The 16,830-nt window shown below is 55.0% G+C and overlaps 3 protein-coding genes across 3 annotated transcripts; 1 reads left to right on the top strand and 2 right to left on the bottom strand.

The window, feature by feature from the left end:
- Window positions 1-1,243: 1,243 nt before the first annotated feature.
- COCSUDRAFT_39905 (hypothetical protein) lies at window positions 1,244-1,836 on the bottom strand (the record flags this gene model as incomplete). The annotated part of the gene is made up of 2 exons (XM_005651448.1): window positions 1,244-1,433; window positions 1,697-1,836. The coding sequence occupies 2 exons, from the start codon at window positions 1,834-1,836 to the stop codon at window positions 1,244-1,246; spliced, it is 330 nt and encodes a 109-aa protein (XP_005651505.1).
- Window positions 1,837-2,295: 459 nt separating this feature from the next.
- COCSUDRAFT_21995 (cobalamin-independent methionine synthase) lies at window positions 2,296-10,109 on the top strand. The gene is made up of 19 exons (XM_005651449.1): window positions 2,296-2,347; window positions 2,961-3,010; window positions 3,235-3,283; window positions 3,480-3,568; window positions 3,699-3,787; window positions 4,054-4,215; window positions 4,492-4,546; window positions 4,716-4,957; window positions 5,252-5,491; window positions 5,905-6,110; window positions 6,222-6,253; window positions 6,376-6,504; window positions 6,751-6,904; window positions 7,190-7,380; window positions 7,648-7,778; window positions 8,063-8,227; window positions 8,571-8,713; window positions 9,008-9,125; window positions 9,356-10,109. The coding sequence occupies exons 2-19, from the start codon at window positions 2,986-2,988 to the stop codon at window positions 9,416-9,418; spliced, it is 2,283 nt and encodes a 760-aa protein (XP_005651506.1). The 5' UTR covers window positions 2,296-2,347; window positions 2,961-2,985; the 3' UTR covers window positions 9,419-10,109.
- A 515-nt stretch (window positions 10,110-10,624) lies between these two features.
- On the bottom strand, window positions 10,625-16,451 carry COCSUDRAFT_59455 (hypothetical protein; the record flags this gene model as incomplete). The annotated part of the gene is made up of 14 exons (XM_005651450.1): window positions 10,625-10,687; window positions 11,105-11,215; window positions 11,549-11,725; window positions 11,951-12,184; window positions 12,472-12,589; window positions 12,857-12,990; window positions 13,331-13,494; window positions 13,847-14,012; window positions 14,373-14,558; window positions 14,739-14,825; window positions 15,041-15,196; window positions 15,562-15,768; window positions 16,054-16,143; window positions 16,398-16,451. The coding sequence occupies 14 exons, from the start codon at window positions 16,449-16,451 to the stop codon at window positions 10,625-10,627; spliced, it is 1,947 nt and encodes a 648-aa protein (XP_005651507.1).
- Between the last annotated feature and the right edge of the window lie 379 nt (window positions 16,452-16,830).

The raw sequence follows: 16,830 nt of genomic DNA on the forward strand, positions 1-16,830 counted from the left end.
ATTCAACGGAAGCGAGGCAACGGTGCTGTGCCGATGTGCATGCCGCTGCTTCCATCTTTTGTGTGTGGTTGCTTCAAAATTATCAAAGCACAGCTGCGAGGTGACAACAACAAGATTTCGATCTCAGAAATCTCCTGACAGTCGAAGGAGTCAACAAGAGCCCAATGTGGAGAAATGCGTTTTAGCGCCTTGTGGCTGTGCGCCCTGGACCGAAGCTGCCGCTTTGGCGGAAGGTGGGCTCCGGGAGGAGGCGTTCCAGTTAGGCCCTGAGCGGAAAGGGTTCCACGATCCAAGGTTGACCCTCGTAACCCAAGCAAAACACGGACCGTAAAGAGATCCCAAGAGCCCCGGCACGTCAGTGGCCTCTTACAAACCCCTCATGGCAAGATCCATGCAACGTGCTCCAAAGAATCCTACAGAATTGCGTAGCACACTTACTGACTAGCACTGCATTGTACCGGGTAGAGCGCTGTGCTAGCACCATCGTGTACTTGGGGCAGTTTTGATGACGGCCGCGGCTGAACCGGCTGGCATGCCGGGGTTTGCCTGGGCGTGGTGGGGTGGATCGGCAATGATCTTTCAGATCTGTGACAGCGCTGCCTTCAAATTATTGCAATATTGCAGTCATGATCAGGAAAGAATCTCAGGTACTGCAGCGACAACTTGCGCAACGGGTAAATTAGCCTAAGCCACCCTGAGAGTGACTGCTTATATTACACATAATGACGTGAGCAACCTGCAAAGCACCGGAGCACTTGCACTTCCTAACATTTTAATCGCAACTCTTTCTCCTGCGCTAGCAAAAAGAGAAAACAGGCACTCCTGGAGCTCCTGCTGTCCACCTGACTGCCTTAGGGTCGCCCAATACGGCAGATCCCCTTGACAGAAAATGCAACGAGACTCTGCGCAACCGGCGCATCAGACGGCATCTGGCTCTCCCGGGACGGCCAGCTGCGCGCAGCTATTCAGGGAACCTTACATATAAAGCTGTCCATTTTCTCAAGGGCTGCCAAACAGGAGCTTTCGCTGTTGTTACATACAACAGAGACTGCTGTGCAGCCAATGTCAGCCGGCGCATCACATGGCGCCAAACTTTCCCAGGACGGCAAACTAAGCAGCCAAAGAAAGGTTCTGCTCAACCGGCTTCAGCCGGCGCATCAGACGGCAACGGGCAGAGTATAGGATCATTCCCTGTCAACTTCTGCAAGACTCTGACTGTGCACAGCCGGTGTCAGCCAGCGCATCAGACGACGTCGGGCTTGCCGGGGACGGCCGGCTGCGGCATATCCAGCTGGCGCTGCAGCGCGCGCGCCTCATGCACGCACTCGGGCGGCGGCGCGGTTCGCGGCAAGTGGCTGCGGTCATACAGCAGGCTGTCAGACACGTGCTCGTCCTCCTCGTCGTTCTTCCTGTCCGAGTACTCCGCCCACCACCTGCCAGATGTGTCTCTTGAGCAAATTCGTTGCAGCATTGGCGTCACCCGAGGGTTTTGCTGGGCCAAGACCTTGCGCATGCCATGCATACTGTGACACTCTAGATGCTTTGACTGCCCCTCTGGGTTCAGTTCTCTGATTGTTTGGAGTTGTGTGGGGAAGAGGATTACAACTTAGCGCAACTCCTCATGGTGCAGGAAGGGGTGTCCGCAGGTCGAGTTGAGGATATGAAGGATACAATAGGGATGGTAATTGAAGATTACCTGTTGAGGGAGGCATCGTAGGCCTTCTTCTTGTCCTCTGCGTTGCCATAGATGGCCACGAGGACGTTGTCAGGGCACCTCGTCTTGCGCTGGGCCTCGATCTCCTTGGGTACTTCGACCTTGGCTTCTGTTGTAGCCATCGAGCCACCAGTACTGTTCGCTCCTTTAGGTGTTGGGCTTATTGGGAGACCTAGATCGACCAAAAGGCCTCACTACCAGACACTGAATATCGATGTAGTTTCACGTGATCCTCCTTACTGACCCTTGTTTCTGCAACTTGCCAATTAATATCGACAAGCCCTACAGGACACCTTCCTTCCTGGTGACCTCTGCACGTCACACTGTACTGTGTCTCCTCACTCTTGTCTTGCTGCTTGCAACCAGCTGTGCTCAACCACAGAGTGATGAAGCAATGGGATAGATAATTTTGAACGATGATATTCTTCCGCTGACAATCATCCATGGAAGCTGTGTTTCCGACAGTCTCGGGAGAAGAAACACTCAACCCGTAACGGATCCCAAATTTGGGTGCACCGAGGTCCGCAGTCCGTGCTCATATTCCCAGGAGCGGGAATACTTTCTTTGGAGCCGTCTAGAATCATTTATTGTGTAGATCCGAAGCAGTGGGAGCGACTTCTCATCGATTAGAAGGTATGCACCCATTTGTGGATCGAATCACAGCCATCCAGGCTCGGGTACTGGTGAGACTTTAGAAGGGCATTTGCCATGGCAAGATGGCCTGGCTGAGTCCATCTTCCGTCGCTCAAGAGCGTAGAAGGGCAGAGCAAAATGTTTCTTTGATCATGTCTGGCTGCAAAAGGCTGCCCAGCGTCAGGGTATAGGAGCAAAGAAGCTTTTTAAGAAGCCGCCGCTGAAGCGGCTTTGGCTCGAAATTTTCAGAGTTGGGTGCTCTGACCGTTGAATAGCCGGGATCAGGATCACGTCAATTCAATGGTACTCTAGAAAGCTTTTTGACGGCCAGCTTTGCCTTGAGTGATGCGCTCGTTGAGCGCAAAAGGCCTGATCTGTTTCGAATGTGTCTGGATATGTTTCAAACCGACGCCTTCCTTCGGCTCTTACAGTTGTTGCCAGGAATGGCTATTTACTTCCGGTGTTAACGTTGTATTCCAGATGTGGTTGTTTGTCATGTCGTGCGTGAGTGTTTTGCAGCTTATTTTCTTGTTGACGCAGTCCTGGGCTGAGCATTGGCCCACGACGCCCCGTGCCTTCTTGTACTGACTATGATCGGGTCGCTCTGGTGCAGGCTCCTTGATCCTAAAGTACCAAGGATGACTATCACAACCTCCACCATCGGTGCGTCCATCCGAAGCTTTACGTACTTCCCAGCACTTCATGAAGCCTTCCCTGGAAACTGCCATTGACCTTTTGGCGCTAAGCGATCTCTTTAGCTGGTGTCAGAGTAATATTCTACATTGGCTTAAAACAACGGTTCCATTTGCTTAAAGTCGGTTGGAGCAATGGTCTTTCTCTACATCCTGGTCTTTCATAATTGCTGATTGCCCCTTTTCTATCTACAGGTTTCCCTCGCATTGGCGAGAAGCGTGAGGTCAAGAAGGCTCTCGAGACGTAAGTACTCTCATGAGAGACTCATCCTGTACGAGCTTTTCACTTCTTGATCTCAAAGCTTGTCTTCCCGCCTCGGCCTGTGTCAGCTTCTCCCAGCTCCAAGCTGGTGGCTGAGCCTATCAACTTGAAACTGCAGTGCTTCTTGATACCCTGTCGATTGAAGAGTGAGTCTGAAAGTTTGTGCATGGTTTCGCAGCTACTGGAAGAAGCAGACCTCTCTGGAGGAGCTCCTGGCTGTGAACAACGAGGCCCAGAGGCTGGCATGGACCCTGCAGGCTGACGCAGGTACCCTCATCATCCCTTCCCCTGCGTTAGCAACCTCCAAATCTCATCACAGCATTCATGTAAAGGTCCACAAGCGGGACAGAAGGTGATTCTAGCCATACAGCTCAAGAGTCGATTGCCAGCTGTGCAGGCATCTCCCTTGTCGGTCTGGACGGCACCCTATACGACCAGGTCCTCGAATTCATCTTCTACCTGGGCCTTGCCCCTTCCCGCTTCTCGGTGCGTTCCCTCCTCTCCTCCACCAACACTTTGCCTCAACTCATCCGGCAACTCTGACTGCTCCCCTTGACGCTCTGAACTGTCTTGTCAAAGGCAGCCTTACTTGTTGATAAGGACCTCATTCCAGCCAAGAAACTCTGCAGTCAATGTCATTGGGTTCCCGCCCCATGCACAGCCATCATGACGTTTTTGCATACCATCTGTCTGCATGTGGAGTACCATCTTGTTCCATCCGTGCGCTGAGTAGTTGTGTGCGTGGCGAGCAGCACCTGTCAGGCTATGACCTGTACTTTGCGCTGGCGCGCGGAGTGCCCGGCACCGAGGCGCTGGACATGTCCAAGTTCTTCGACACCAACTACCACTACCTCGTCCCCGAGCTGGCCACCACCGTCACCCCCAAGCCCGACTTCTCCCTTCTCTTCGACAAGGTGACCTTTGTCATGCCTCCTCGATTCCACAACAGTGTGAATGTCAGCCGTGTTGGAGGATTCCTATATGCGCCCAGCTTGCATGTGCTGCAGTTTGCAGACTTGCAAATATTTTCTGCCTGCGTGCCATAATCTGGTCCCTATTAAAGGTTGGCAGCTGCTGTTCTGTGTTTCAAGTACTCTTGCTAATAATGAACTGTATTCTCACCGCTCTGTTGTCATGTCGTCTGTTCAGCTTGAGGACATGAAGCTCAAGTGTCAAGCATGTGGCTGCAGGTGAAGCGCGGCCAGGATGCCATCGGCAAGGAGAAGGCCGTGCCCATCATCATTGGTGAGTGCCATACCAACTTACTCTGTTGTTTTCCTAGTTATAACATTTCTGACGCCATTTTCCCCTGCAATCATGTGGCCACGCCACATTGTGCACCCAAAGCATGCTGATGGCTCAGCGGACATGTCATGTAAATTGCATGTGTGCTGAAAATGAACATTGCGCGCAGGCCCCAACACCCTGGTCGGCCTGTCCAAGCCGGCTGACGCTTCCGCGCCGTTCGACCATGACTCGGCCATCAAGGCGCTGCTGCCCGCGTACACCGAGCTGCTGACCCAGCTCAAGGCGCTCGGCGTGCCCGAGGTGCAGCTGCACGAGCCCATCCTGACCACATCCGACGCCGCCAAGCTCAAGGCTGAGTTCGAGTCCACCTACTCCGAGCTTTCCAAGGTCGGCGTGCCCATCAACCTGGTGAGCGCCCACCCCCTCCCATCACTCCTCCTTGCGGCTCCTTTCTTTTTGTGCCTGCAATTCCCAACCTCAGCTGAGTGCCTGACATGCTCCATGTCATCATGCTCTGTTGTGGTGCTGTGCATGCTGGTCAAGCGGCTGCTGTTGACTTCAGGTCAAGCTAGAGTCTAGACTTGCATTGGACCAGTTTGGGCCTGTGCGGTGTCTTGAGCCACAATGTACTGCAGCCACCATTGCTGCTCCAAGTAGCTGCAGAATTGGTACTGATCTGGTGGATCTGCCATGTGGGCGTAGGTGACCTACTACGACGACATTGGTGAGGCCTACGAGTGGGCCGTGAAGCTGCCGGTGGCCGCCGTCTCCCTCGACTTCCTGGGAGTGCCAGGCTCCGCGCTCGGCAACGAGACTGCCGCGCTGGTCGAGAAGTACGGCTTCCCCTCCGACAAGCGCCTGGGCGCTGGAGTTGTTGACGGTCGCTCCGTCTTCGCCGACGGCGACACCCCCGCCAACCTGGTTGCCGCCCTGCTCAAGAAGGTGCGCGCATGCCCAAAATCCTGCGTTGTCTCACGAGAAGTCTGGATGGGAGTGGGAAGCATGTGGCACACATCATGGACATGTGAAAGGCTGATGTCCACTGGAATATGAGATGTATCCATGGCTGACAGCGCAGTGCCTGGGAGTACTTGCTGACCCAATGAGCATTGCTCAGCGCTGTGGGTGCTGATCTGTTTAAGCTGCAGGTACCTGCCGTGGCAGATGCCTTTTACAAAGATCAGGCATTTGCCGAGTATAGCCAGCTTGCATAGGGATTGATGTTCAATTACTGAGTACTGTGTCCACGGCGGATTTGAGTCTTGCTTGGATCTGCCCGAGTCCAACAAGGTAGAGAATTTGTGCCACGAAGAAGAATTGCATGAGCGTTGATGTCATGCACGTCTCTGTGGCAGGGCATCACCAACATCAGCGTGCAGTCGTCCACATCGCTGCAGCACCTGCCCTACAACAAGGACCTGGAGACCGAGCTGCCGGCCGACCTGGTTGCGCGCCTGGCCTTCGCAAAGCAGAAGGTGGCTGAGATTGTGGAGGCTGCCTCCAAGGCCCCCTCCGCCTCAGCCCCCGCCTCCATCACCGCCGCCCTCCCAGCCGTCAGTGAGTGCCCCCGCCGCCCTCATCCCCAGCATTGATCTGCCCTTGCTTTGGGACATGCGCTCAGCGGCGCTTTGTCAAACACATTGTCATGCTTGAATAACTGTCCAGAGAGGAGGCTGCAGGCATGCACGCATGGCTTGGATGTCTGTATCTGTTTGTCGTGGTACCCTCTGTGCTTGATGAGAAGGATCCTTGCGCATCGCTGTCATGTGGCTGGCGCACATGGCATGGCATGGGGACTGACGCGTGTCTTGCTGCCCCCTGCGCAGACGACCCCAAGGAGGCCATCGCGGAGAACCTGTTCAACCGCAGTGAGGAGTTCAAGGCCCGCCGCTCCAAGCAGATCCAGACCCCTGACTTCCCCACCACCACCATCGGCTCATTCCCCCAGACCCCAGGTGCCCGTTCCACCTCGTGCCTTCCCCTCACTCTTTCTTGCAGGCCTCCCAGCAAGAGACTGCTTTGCCATACCCCGTCTGCTAGCATAGATTTTCAGAGTGACAAGCATGCTGAGGTTATGACGCGGTCTCTTTCCAGGAGACTATCTGCATAACATAGGCAGATCTCAGCAAGGAGCTGGCATGTTAAGAATGCTTATGAGCATGCAGCGTGAGCCTAAAATACGTTGCTGGGTTGTTGCGCAGAGCTGCGTCGCGCGCGTCTGCAGTTCAAGAAGGGCCAGCTGAGCGCTGAGGATTACGAGAAGGTGATCAACGACTACATGAAGTATGCTAACGACTTTCAGGAGCGCATCGGACTCGACGTCTTCGTGCACGGCGAGCCCGAGCGAACCGACATGTGCGCCCACATCATTCCCCTCCCCTTGCGTATCTACGCACATTTTCCGGCCCTGCATGGAATGTCTGTCTACCCCTTGTGATGATGGGAGAGGCAGCGGCGTCTGCTCTATGTTGCAGTGCATACCTGCCCTTACAACGACTTGTCGCCATGCCTGGGAGTGTCTGGCCGGCAGCACTGCTGCCTCCATGCACATGCCTGCATGTTCCCTGCTGGGGGCCTTTGAGGCTGTCATGCAGAATGAAAAACGTCAAGCGCGTGCTGAGTTCTGTGGTGCTCGTGCAGGGTGGAGTACTTTGGCGTGAAGCTGGAGGGCTTTGCCTTCACTGAGGCCGGCTGGGTGCAGAGCTACGGGTCTCGCTACGTGCGCCCTCCCATAATCTACGGGGACGTGTCCCGCACGGGCCCCATCACAGTCAAGGAGTTCAAGTACGCGCAGAGCCTCACGCAGAAGCCCGTCAAGGGCATGCTCACTGGTGCGCGCCCATTCTCTCTCCGCCCATCTTATTGCACATCGTTCAAACCTGCGCGCTTGCAATTTATGCCACCCTGTCGGGCTGCATGGACTTCTTTGCTGGTGTTATCAGAATTATGACCTGGAACCTGATGGATCCTCATTTGCATGTCTCTTGGAATGTTGTGATGACCGCATTGCAGCGCTTATTTCCTGCTGGATTAGCACTGCCACCAATTGAAGTGATCGCAGCGGGCTTGGCTGACGGGTGTTTGCTGCATGCTCGCAGGCCCTGTTACCATCCTGAACTGGTCCTTCCCGCGCAAGGACATCTCCCGCTCTGCCCAGGCCTACCAGCTGGCCCTCGCCCTGCGCGAGGAGGTCGCCGACCTCGAGTCCGCCGGCTGCAAGGTCATCCAGGTGCTGCTCTTGCCCATCCACCCCTTCATCATGTGCACTGTGCCATCTCCTTGCTGCATCCTGCGGGCCTTCTCTTCTTGTCGTCGACAACATAAAGACTGGCTACTCTGCAGGCTTACTTTGCTGCTGGTCATGCCTGGCACACAGTGCATGGTCCACCCTCTTGGAAGCCTACAACTCTCTCCACACTCAAGCGGCTGTGCACTGGACCGGAGGGAGCGTCCTCCAGGAAGACACAGTGCTTGTGGCAGACAGATGCTGACATGATATTATGTCATGCGCAGGTGGACGAGCCCGCTCTGCGCGAGGGTCTGCCGCTGAAGCGTGCCAGGTGGGAGTCATACCTGAGCTGGGCCGTGCGCGCCTTCCGCCTCTCCACCGTCGTGGCCGCCCCCGCCACCCAGATCGTCACCCACCTCTGCTACTCCGAGTTCGCCGACATCCTGCCCGTGCGCCTCTTCCCCCCACTGTTCTCCTCCACCACTGTAGCGCAGAGCATGTGGCGCATGCGGTCTGTTGATGCCGCAAGGTCCTGCCTGTGATGTGCCTGAACCCTTGTGTGGATGGCGTCAGCTGTTGCGTGGTCTCATGTCTGGTGCAGCGCGCGCCACGACGACATTGTAGATGAGCATGCGTGTTGGAAGCTGGACTTTTATGCGCAAGGACTTAGGTGCACCATATCGTGGACCTTCTGTAGTAGCCAAGGATGCCCCAAGAGCGCTGTCTGGCCCAGCCTTACTTTGCACTCTACCATTAATACTCTTCTGAGGTGGCGGGTTCTTCTGAGCGCAGGCGATCGACGGCCTGGACGCTGACGTGCTGACGATTGAGAACTCACGGTCGGGCGATGAGATGCTGCGCGCTCTGGCCAAGTACGGCTACAGCCGCGACATCGGCGCCGGAGTCTACGACGTCCACTCCCCCGTCGTGCCCCCGTGCGCTCCCCTGCCTTTTCATTATTTCCCCCCAAACCCTGCAGCATGTGACTTCCCGTCTTCACAGTCAGTTGCAGCATTACGTCCATTATGGTTGAGTAATGAGTAACCAGCTCTGAACTCAAGCACCCCTTGTGGCAGCCAGAGTGCTGCAGGATGGGAGTACCACATCGACACTGGTTCCATGAGTCTTGGATATCTTGATACCAGCATTGGAAAGTCTCATGGCTTTCACGTCCGTCCACGGGCGAGCGTGCGCGCATTGGCTGACTGGATTGTTCATGGTGCGTGCAGCGTGGACTTCATTGAGGGCAAGATTAAGACCTTCCTGGACGTCAACCTGCTGAGCTCCAACCGCAAGCTGCTGTGGGTCAACCCCGACTGCGGCCTCAAGACCCGCGAGTGGGCCCAGGTGCGCCGGCCTCCCGCCTGCCTACCTGCCTACTTCTCCTTGTCATTGCACGCGCACTGACACCATCCGAAACGTGGTTTCATCCATGCCTGTGACATACCTAAATATAGGCCATCTGCTTCTCTTCCCTAGTGCTCCTCATAGGTGATGCTGCACACCAGAAGCACAGCCCAAGATGAATGTGCATGTACCTTGGATCATAGCTGACATGTGCCGGCACATGCGCGCAGGTGCTGCCGTCCCTGGAGAACATGGTCATCGCCGCCAAGAACCTGCGCGCACAGACCGCCTAGGGCGCCAGTGCTCTGGACCTGCTAGGACTCACCGCCCATTCCGCCATCTTCAGCCGCTGATTCTGCCCAAAGCGGTCTGATATTGGTTAGGCTAGGGCCGTGACATGATCTGCTAGCTGGGCGTCCCCTGCTGAGAGATCATTTTGGGATCCGGCAGTTGTGTCGGCTTGTTTGAGTCTGGGCACAAGCTGCTGTGCGCCATTAATGCTTGTCTGCCATCCGCCTCCAAGCTCTTTGAAACTCTGCGTTTTTCTAAAAGGGGGCCTTTCTAGTTGGCGCGTGTCTCTTGTAACATGCAGCCAAGACGCTGTTGTCAAGTCTGGGGATCTGTTTTGGGGAATCAAGTCACTACCTTTTGTGACGCTGGGTGGTCTCTATATTCTTGTCTGTGCTAAAAACGTACGATTATCTCTGATCTGGCGTTTCCTGCATCAACAAGCTAGTTCCTGCATGCAGAACTGCGACTTTACGCTGTAAATGCTTGGATTCTGTGCAGAACTGGCAATCTTTGCCTCTGCTGTTTCAAGAACATTGCTCAAAGTGACAGAGCAAAATTATTGAGAAAGGACTCGCAGCAAGTGTTGAGAACATTTCACCTCCTTGGCCAGCCGCTGTGAAGTACAAACAAAGAAAGGGGATCCTTCTCAACAACTTTGCCCTGCCAGCTTTGTAAATCGTGCATGATCTTGGCAATCGAGTAGTGGGACTTCAATTGTGCTCCATCGGATTCAGGGTTAACGCAGTATTAAGTGATCTCAAACAAAGGAATTTGCTCGGTCTCCAAGCTTACATCCACAAGTGTTACACTTATGTACTGTACATACACTTCTGCAAACAGGGCACGCAAACTTAAACATGCCATATCCACCGTCATACTTCAGTTCGATATCATCATGCTGGCACCAATACTGCTCAAGACATCGGGTGATGTAGCATCACCAATGCTGCTCAAGTATTCGCAGTTCAATACTTCTACATAATATTTCTTGTAAATATTCTGAGCAGGGCTCTCAGCGCCTGCCGGCTCCTGGGAGGGTTGAGGTCAGCAATTTTTCAAGATCCCAGCCGCTCCTTTTGTCCTCGTGCATATTTCAGTGCTCAATCGCACACTCGATTCAATGATGTTCAGAGCTTCCCAGCGATTCTGCATGTTCTCATGTCTTTCCCGTTCATTGTTCGCCACATGTGTACAGGGTTCAGGCCAAGTCAGGTGAAGGCCATTGGCAGCTCCATGTCGAGGCTGCCAGCTCGCCCAGCCAGCAGGAACGCCTGAGCAGACACACCACCGATCAGCACTGCACGCAATTTGCCTGACCTATATCAGCCCTGCGACACAAGGACCACCCTCACATTCAAGCTCCAGCCATTCCAAGATGCAATAGCTGTGCAGCGGCTTCCATGAAAGACACAGGCGCCGATATTGCCGCATTATGGCAGTGCTGCATCAGTGTGTTTCTGTCATTTTATAAAGGAAATGGCTGCAGCAGAGAGGCTGCTTGTCAACCACCAAAACCCACAGCTGTGCACATCGCCTCCACACAGCATCAAGCCACAACCTCTGGCAAATGCAAGCGAGAAATGGTACGCACAGCACACCAGCAGTCACCTCCTTCAAATGCCAAGGGTGGGGGTCTGCAATCTGTTGCAAGGCTAATTTTCTACGGCAAGGAGGGCATGGCAGCGCACCTGCACGAGGTTGACGGCTGCCTGCACCTGCTCGCATGTGCCGCTCAGCCGCAGCAGCCGCTCCGTCACTCCGCGCGGCGCGTCCGACAGCTTCACACGCGCCCCAGATATCTGTGCCGCCATTCAGAAAGATAAGGCCATCAGACTCTTGGAGCTTGAGCATAATTTCCCTTTGAAGGAAGCAGACCACACTCATGAAGGACCAGATCACACAATGATTTGCACCCCAGCAGCATGAGTGATTTGGTGTCAAGATGTGCATGCAGTAAATGCAGGGCAAGTACCACATAACCAAGCCAGCGCAGTGTCCTTTCACACTCCATGCTCTATTTATTGTAGTCCCTTTATCTCGGGCGCTCAATCTGCCTTTATGTCTGCATCTCTAAGTTAGAGTTGAAGTAACACCCCACACCAAAGAGACCAAGAGGAAAGGATGAGACACACCTTGCGGATCTGGGTAATGTTTTCGCCGGCTTTGCCAAGCACGCAGCCGACCTGCACGCCCACCAGCCGCAGCTCGCACGACTGCGTCTGATCTGGCGCCGTTACTACCTGCTGAGTCACCTGCTGCATCATCAGCGGCTGACTCATCGCCCTGTCCATCTGTCCCCGGCTCAGCACCTGCAGCAGAGTCACCGACAGTGGTCAGCAGACACCATTATTCATGCAGAGTAGAGGGCACAATAATCCCGCACACTTCTGGCTATCCTGAATCAAACACCAGAACAGGAGTCGGAAGCTGTCTGATAGCGGGAAGCATGGCGTGATGCACGCGTTCAGTCACAAACCATGGCGGCGTCATGGGAGGGTTAGGGCGTAAAACAAGGGAGATGAGGGTGTTTGCACCTGCAGGTCGAGGGGGTGTCGGAGCTGCAGCACCGGCCGCTCGCAGTGGCGCAGCGGCGAGTCATACATGCCCATCTCAGCGCGGGACAGATCCGGCAGGCCCCGACCCCGCAATCCCGGCGCCGTCTCGCGCGGCAGCATGGCCTGGTGCATCGGGTGGAATTGCTGAGGGGCATGCGCGCCGCCGTATGCCTCCGTAAGCTCCCTTGCCGGCTGCGCCCCCTGACTCCTGGCCTGCGCATGCCAGCAGGGCTTATAAGTAGGAGCATAGTGTGATAAACATGCCATTTCGCATTCAGAAAAGGCATGCTGTGCAGCTCAAGCTTGTCAGGGATGTTCAGGGTCATCAAAATGCAACTCTAGCAGCACGATAGCAAAACAATATGCACACTGACGCAGTCTGGGTCTCTGGCAGAGCTAATCAGTGTCTCTCTAGATGCCAGTGTTCCCCAGTGTACTTGCTATCAGCCGGAAATAACCTTGCAGTGTAGTAGAATACATAAGAAGACATGAACCCCCACCTGCCAGGCGCGCAGCTGGGCGCACACAGCGCGCACGGCTTTGACGGTGGCTGTGATAGGCCCCTCAATCTGGACCACCTTGTGCATCTGCCCAGCCGCCACATCCCTCGGCAGCCACCTGACAAAAGCACACGACAGGTTCACAACACCACCTTGCTTTCTGAACGCTTCATTTGCAATTGCACATGCAATCACGGACCCGTCCTTTGGGGATGCTCACTTTAACGTACAGCATTCTGTATCAAGGCACGTTGCTTGGTCACCAATGCCGCCACATCAGCTCCAATGGGGACCACGCTCATGATGTAACGGCGAACGCATGCTTCGCATCTCTTGAGCCATTGGATGCTCTTGGGCTGTGCAAAAGAAAGGGAAAGTGGCTGACCTGTCATCTTCGGCTTCCAGGGGCACAAGCCGTACGCCGGCGCCGCTGTCTTTGCGCACTTGTGTGATCGTGGCTCCACCCTTTCCCAGCACACCACCAACCTGCAGCAATGACAGCGCCTCAGCCGTGCCCCCCTGCCGCCAAAACAGTCTGTGCAAAATGTTGTGGATGTTCAGCTTACAATGTTGGCCGGCCAAGCAATTCTAAGAACACCGCCGGAAACAGCGACACTCGAAAGGTGCAAGACACAGATTGACACTTTTGTGTCACTCTTCCTGATCCCACGGGGCCAATTGCACAATATTGCTGAGTAAAGAGAGCCTTCGAGTTGTCCTGACCAAGACTGCCAAAAGGTTATTTGAACAAGGCAGACTACGTGCAATCCTCTGGATCACAAGGCTTCGGACCTATGCAAGGGGGCACCCTATATCATGACAGGACACAGGGAAGGTGTGAGGTCCCGCAAGGGGTCACCTGGGGTGTGGGGACAAGGATGCGGATGCAGGGCACTGGCGGTAGCCCAGAGGGGCCCAGCAGACACAGGGCCATCAGGCACACGGCTTCTTCTGTCGGGCTCACTGCCGCGCCTGCCGCCTCGGCCGCTGCCACCGTGATCACTCGGTCGACCCCTTTCTTCTCTGCACGGACCGGCACCGGGGGATCATTGGTAAGCACAGGACTGGGGACACCAGAGGGATCTCCATCTGTACGTCACTCTATGCTTGGGGAGACAGCATCGCACAGCGTCATCAAGGCAGACAAGCCCAAGAGCAAAGCGGCGTTCCTTTACTAGCAAGGCCGGGACATGGCAATCCTCAAAAGAGTAAGGCTCGTGCAGTACCCAGTAGATGATAGCCTTAAGAGACAAGAGCTCCCTGTGTGGAAGTCTCCTCGATCCTGAAGGGGTCCCGCCAAGGGAAACGGGAAGGTGGGACTCTGCTCTTGCACATTGGCTTGCAAAGTGCAGGGACTGTGCATATATTAGATTACCGGAGGGAGGGAATGCGCGCGCACCCTGGCTGCCCTCGTGGACCTTGATGTGGGCGCCGGTGTCGTCGCGGATGGTGCGGATCATTTCCCCGCGCCGGCCGATGACGCAGCCGATGTGCGTCGCTGGCACTAGCAGCCGCAGCTGCACCTCCACCACCGCCGACGCCTGCACAAAATACATGTGATGACTCAGCCTGTGCTCTTTAGTCATGCAGCCGATTACGAGTCATGCATCAGCCTGAATTCTTTAGTTACGTGCCAATCACGAGTCAAGCAGCATACATGAGCACATTTGTGCCTGTGGTACCTGCACAGGCGCCTGCCTGGCGGGCACGCGTCATCTCCTGTCATCCTAAGAGCAGCTGTGCATAGGCCACAAGGCACATTGATGTCAGGGCAATGCAATGCAATACTTTCTAGACTGCTTCAACACACGTTCTGGCAATCCTGGGTAGAAAGGCACATTGGGAAGGCCTACATGCCCCATCTCCATTATTTACATGACAGAGTGAGCATGCGTGCACACCTCTTGGACAGCGGTCATGCGGGGCTGCATGGCGTGCGCGTCGGGGAGGCAGTTGTGGCACTGGTGCGGCCGCGCGATGGGCGCCAGCACCGGCTCGCGCATGGGCTGCCGCCTATGCTGCGCCTGCTCCGGCTGCACCGCGGCTGTGGCCACCGCAGTGATGTTGAAGGTCATCGGCGCCCTCGCCTGCATTTAATGTACAACTCAGGAGCGGCTTCAGTTTTGCATGTCCTAAATTGGCATCTGCCTTCACCCCAACACAGAGATATGCTGGGGTTTTGAGCATGACTTTTGATGTGCCAGATCGGCGCATTGAAGTTCCACTGCTGCATTAAGAGAGGCATGAATTGGATGTGGAGCGGTCACCTGCTGTGGCTTTCGCTGGCTGTGCGTACGGAGCAGGGCGGACAGCTGTCTCAGGGCATCAGACACCGCTTGCGCCTCGCCTTTCACCTGCGCATCCGACACGGGATCATGCTTTGGTCACGCATCACAATAAACCACTGCGGCACCAGGCCACACAGCAATCGCACATAAATAATCCGCAGCCAGTGCTTCAACGCAGACGCATTGGGTCCGCGCAAATCTGGCAGGCATTCACTGGCCCTCTTGAATGAGCCATGTCTTGCTACGACGGATCCTGTGTGAGGGTGCAAAGCTAGTCTCACCGCAACCAGGCTGTCCTCGCTGCCGGCACATGCCGGCAGGTCGCGCTTGTCCGACACCCTTATGTTGGCGCCCGTCCGCCTGCGCAGATCGCTGATTACCTCGCCTCCCTTGCCCAACACGCAGCCCACCTGTGCTTGCTCCACCAGCATCCGTACCTGTACAGCATCCGCAGACATCTTCAGTGATGATAAACAATCCGATCTTTGAAACAAATATCAGAAAACTGAAGACCGAGAGGGCATTCTTGTCACTTCTGCACACCCGCATTGCGTGAAACTTGCTGCCATTGGCCACTTTGTCAAGCATTTCCTGTATGATGCAGCTGAGCAACCACCAGATGCATGTAGCATCAACAATAATACCGATGGGGTTTAGTGAGCTAGATGCCCGTCATGCCCATGTCCCAGCACATGGTTCCAGGCAAAGGCTCATCTGCATGGACAGCTTCATGGCGTGAGGCTGCAAGGAGGTGCAGTCAAAGCGCAGAAAAATGGATCCTACAAGATGCGGCATTGCTCACCACGCAGCAGGTGTCCTCCTGGGCTGCATCGGCCTCGGAGAGGCGACTCTGCACTGCAAACAGCGCCTCCTGCGCCCTGCACAATTCCGCGCCAGGCTCATCTGACGAGCTTAAGGAGATCAGCCTCTCGCTGCAGCCTGCAACCTCGGGCTCTACTTTGATCCGCGCCCCCGTTGAATCCCTCATCTGCTGGATCACCGAGCCGCCCTGCGCACCAGGAGGCTATAGTCTGCTGTGCCTCAACCTTCAGAGAGCATTTTTGGGGCAGAGCAAGTACCTCTGTAATGTCACTGGATAAGACATACGAGTCTAAGCACTGCAAGCTCAGTGGCAAGACAATTTTTTTGCAAAACTACTGACAGGATGGTACAAGGTTGGCAGGAGCACCATGCATGCTCAGCACTACGTGTGAATGCGTTTGGGTGTAGTCCTGCTTTCCAGAGAGGTTGGCTGGCATGATTCAAGTTGGACTGAGCAATCTGAAAGGTGTACCTTGCCAATGACCGTGCCGATGCGAGTAGCTGGACAAAGCAAACGATATTCCACCATTGCGCCTGCAGCCGACCTCTTGACAACGCCAGCCTGCGGTGTAAAGGCGGACATCAGATAATGGACATGCTTCTGAAGGCGACAGCAAGGGGAATGCCCAGAAAAGAAGTAGCTAGCATTTGGAGCTTCCTGCCATTTTGAGGGCTCCAAATGGATTAAAAAGAATTCAAAGGCCGATCTGGGCCTTACAAATTCAGAAGCTCAACGAACTACCGGTAAGTTATCGATGCACTCTGTCCTGGGATGCGTTTTGTCAACACGAAAATATGGACTCGAAACGGCCGTACCTCCATTTGCACATCGTCGCTGTGCCTTCCCCGCTTACGCACTTCGATCTCCATGTGAGCGCGTGAGGCCGGCGTGAGTCACAAGCAGAGCCGAGTCAACGACGCTCCGGACAGCACATCTTTTACTTTGCCGACGAGGTGCGAAGAAGCACTTACACAGGAGTCATGCACATAAATTATGACGACTGAAACAACAACAATCGTCTGCGCTACACCGATCACGCTCACAACAAAGTTTTGGGATGTTATTTTTGAACACTTTCAGATCTGCCCAGTGGAAGACACAGGCAATGGGCAAGCTCTGCCGCAATAAGTGGCGCAATATGTAGCCTGTGAGGGGGTAGGATATCTCGATAACTTATTCAGAGGTACTTGAGCGTTGACCGATCACAAGTGGCGCCAGGGCTCTTCAAATTCCCTCAAGGCATTAATG

This window comes from Coccomyxa subellipsoidea, assembly GCF_000258705.1.
Source record: "Coccomyxa subellipsoidea C-169, whole genome shotgun sequence".
NCBI lineage: Eukaryota > Viridiplantae > Chlorophyta > Trebouxiophyceae > Coccomyxaceae > Coccomyxa > Coccomyxa subellipsoidea.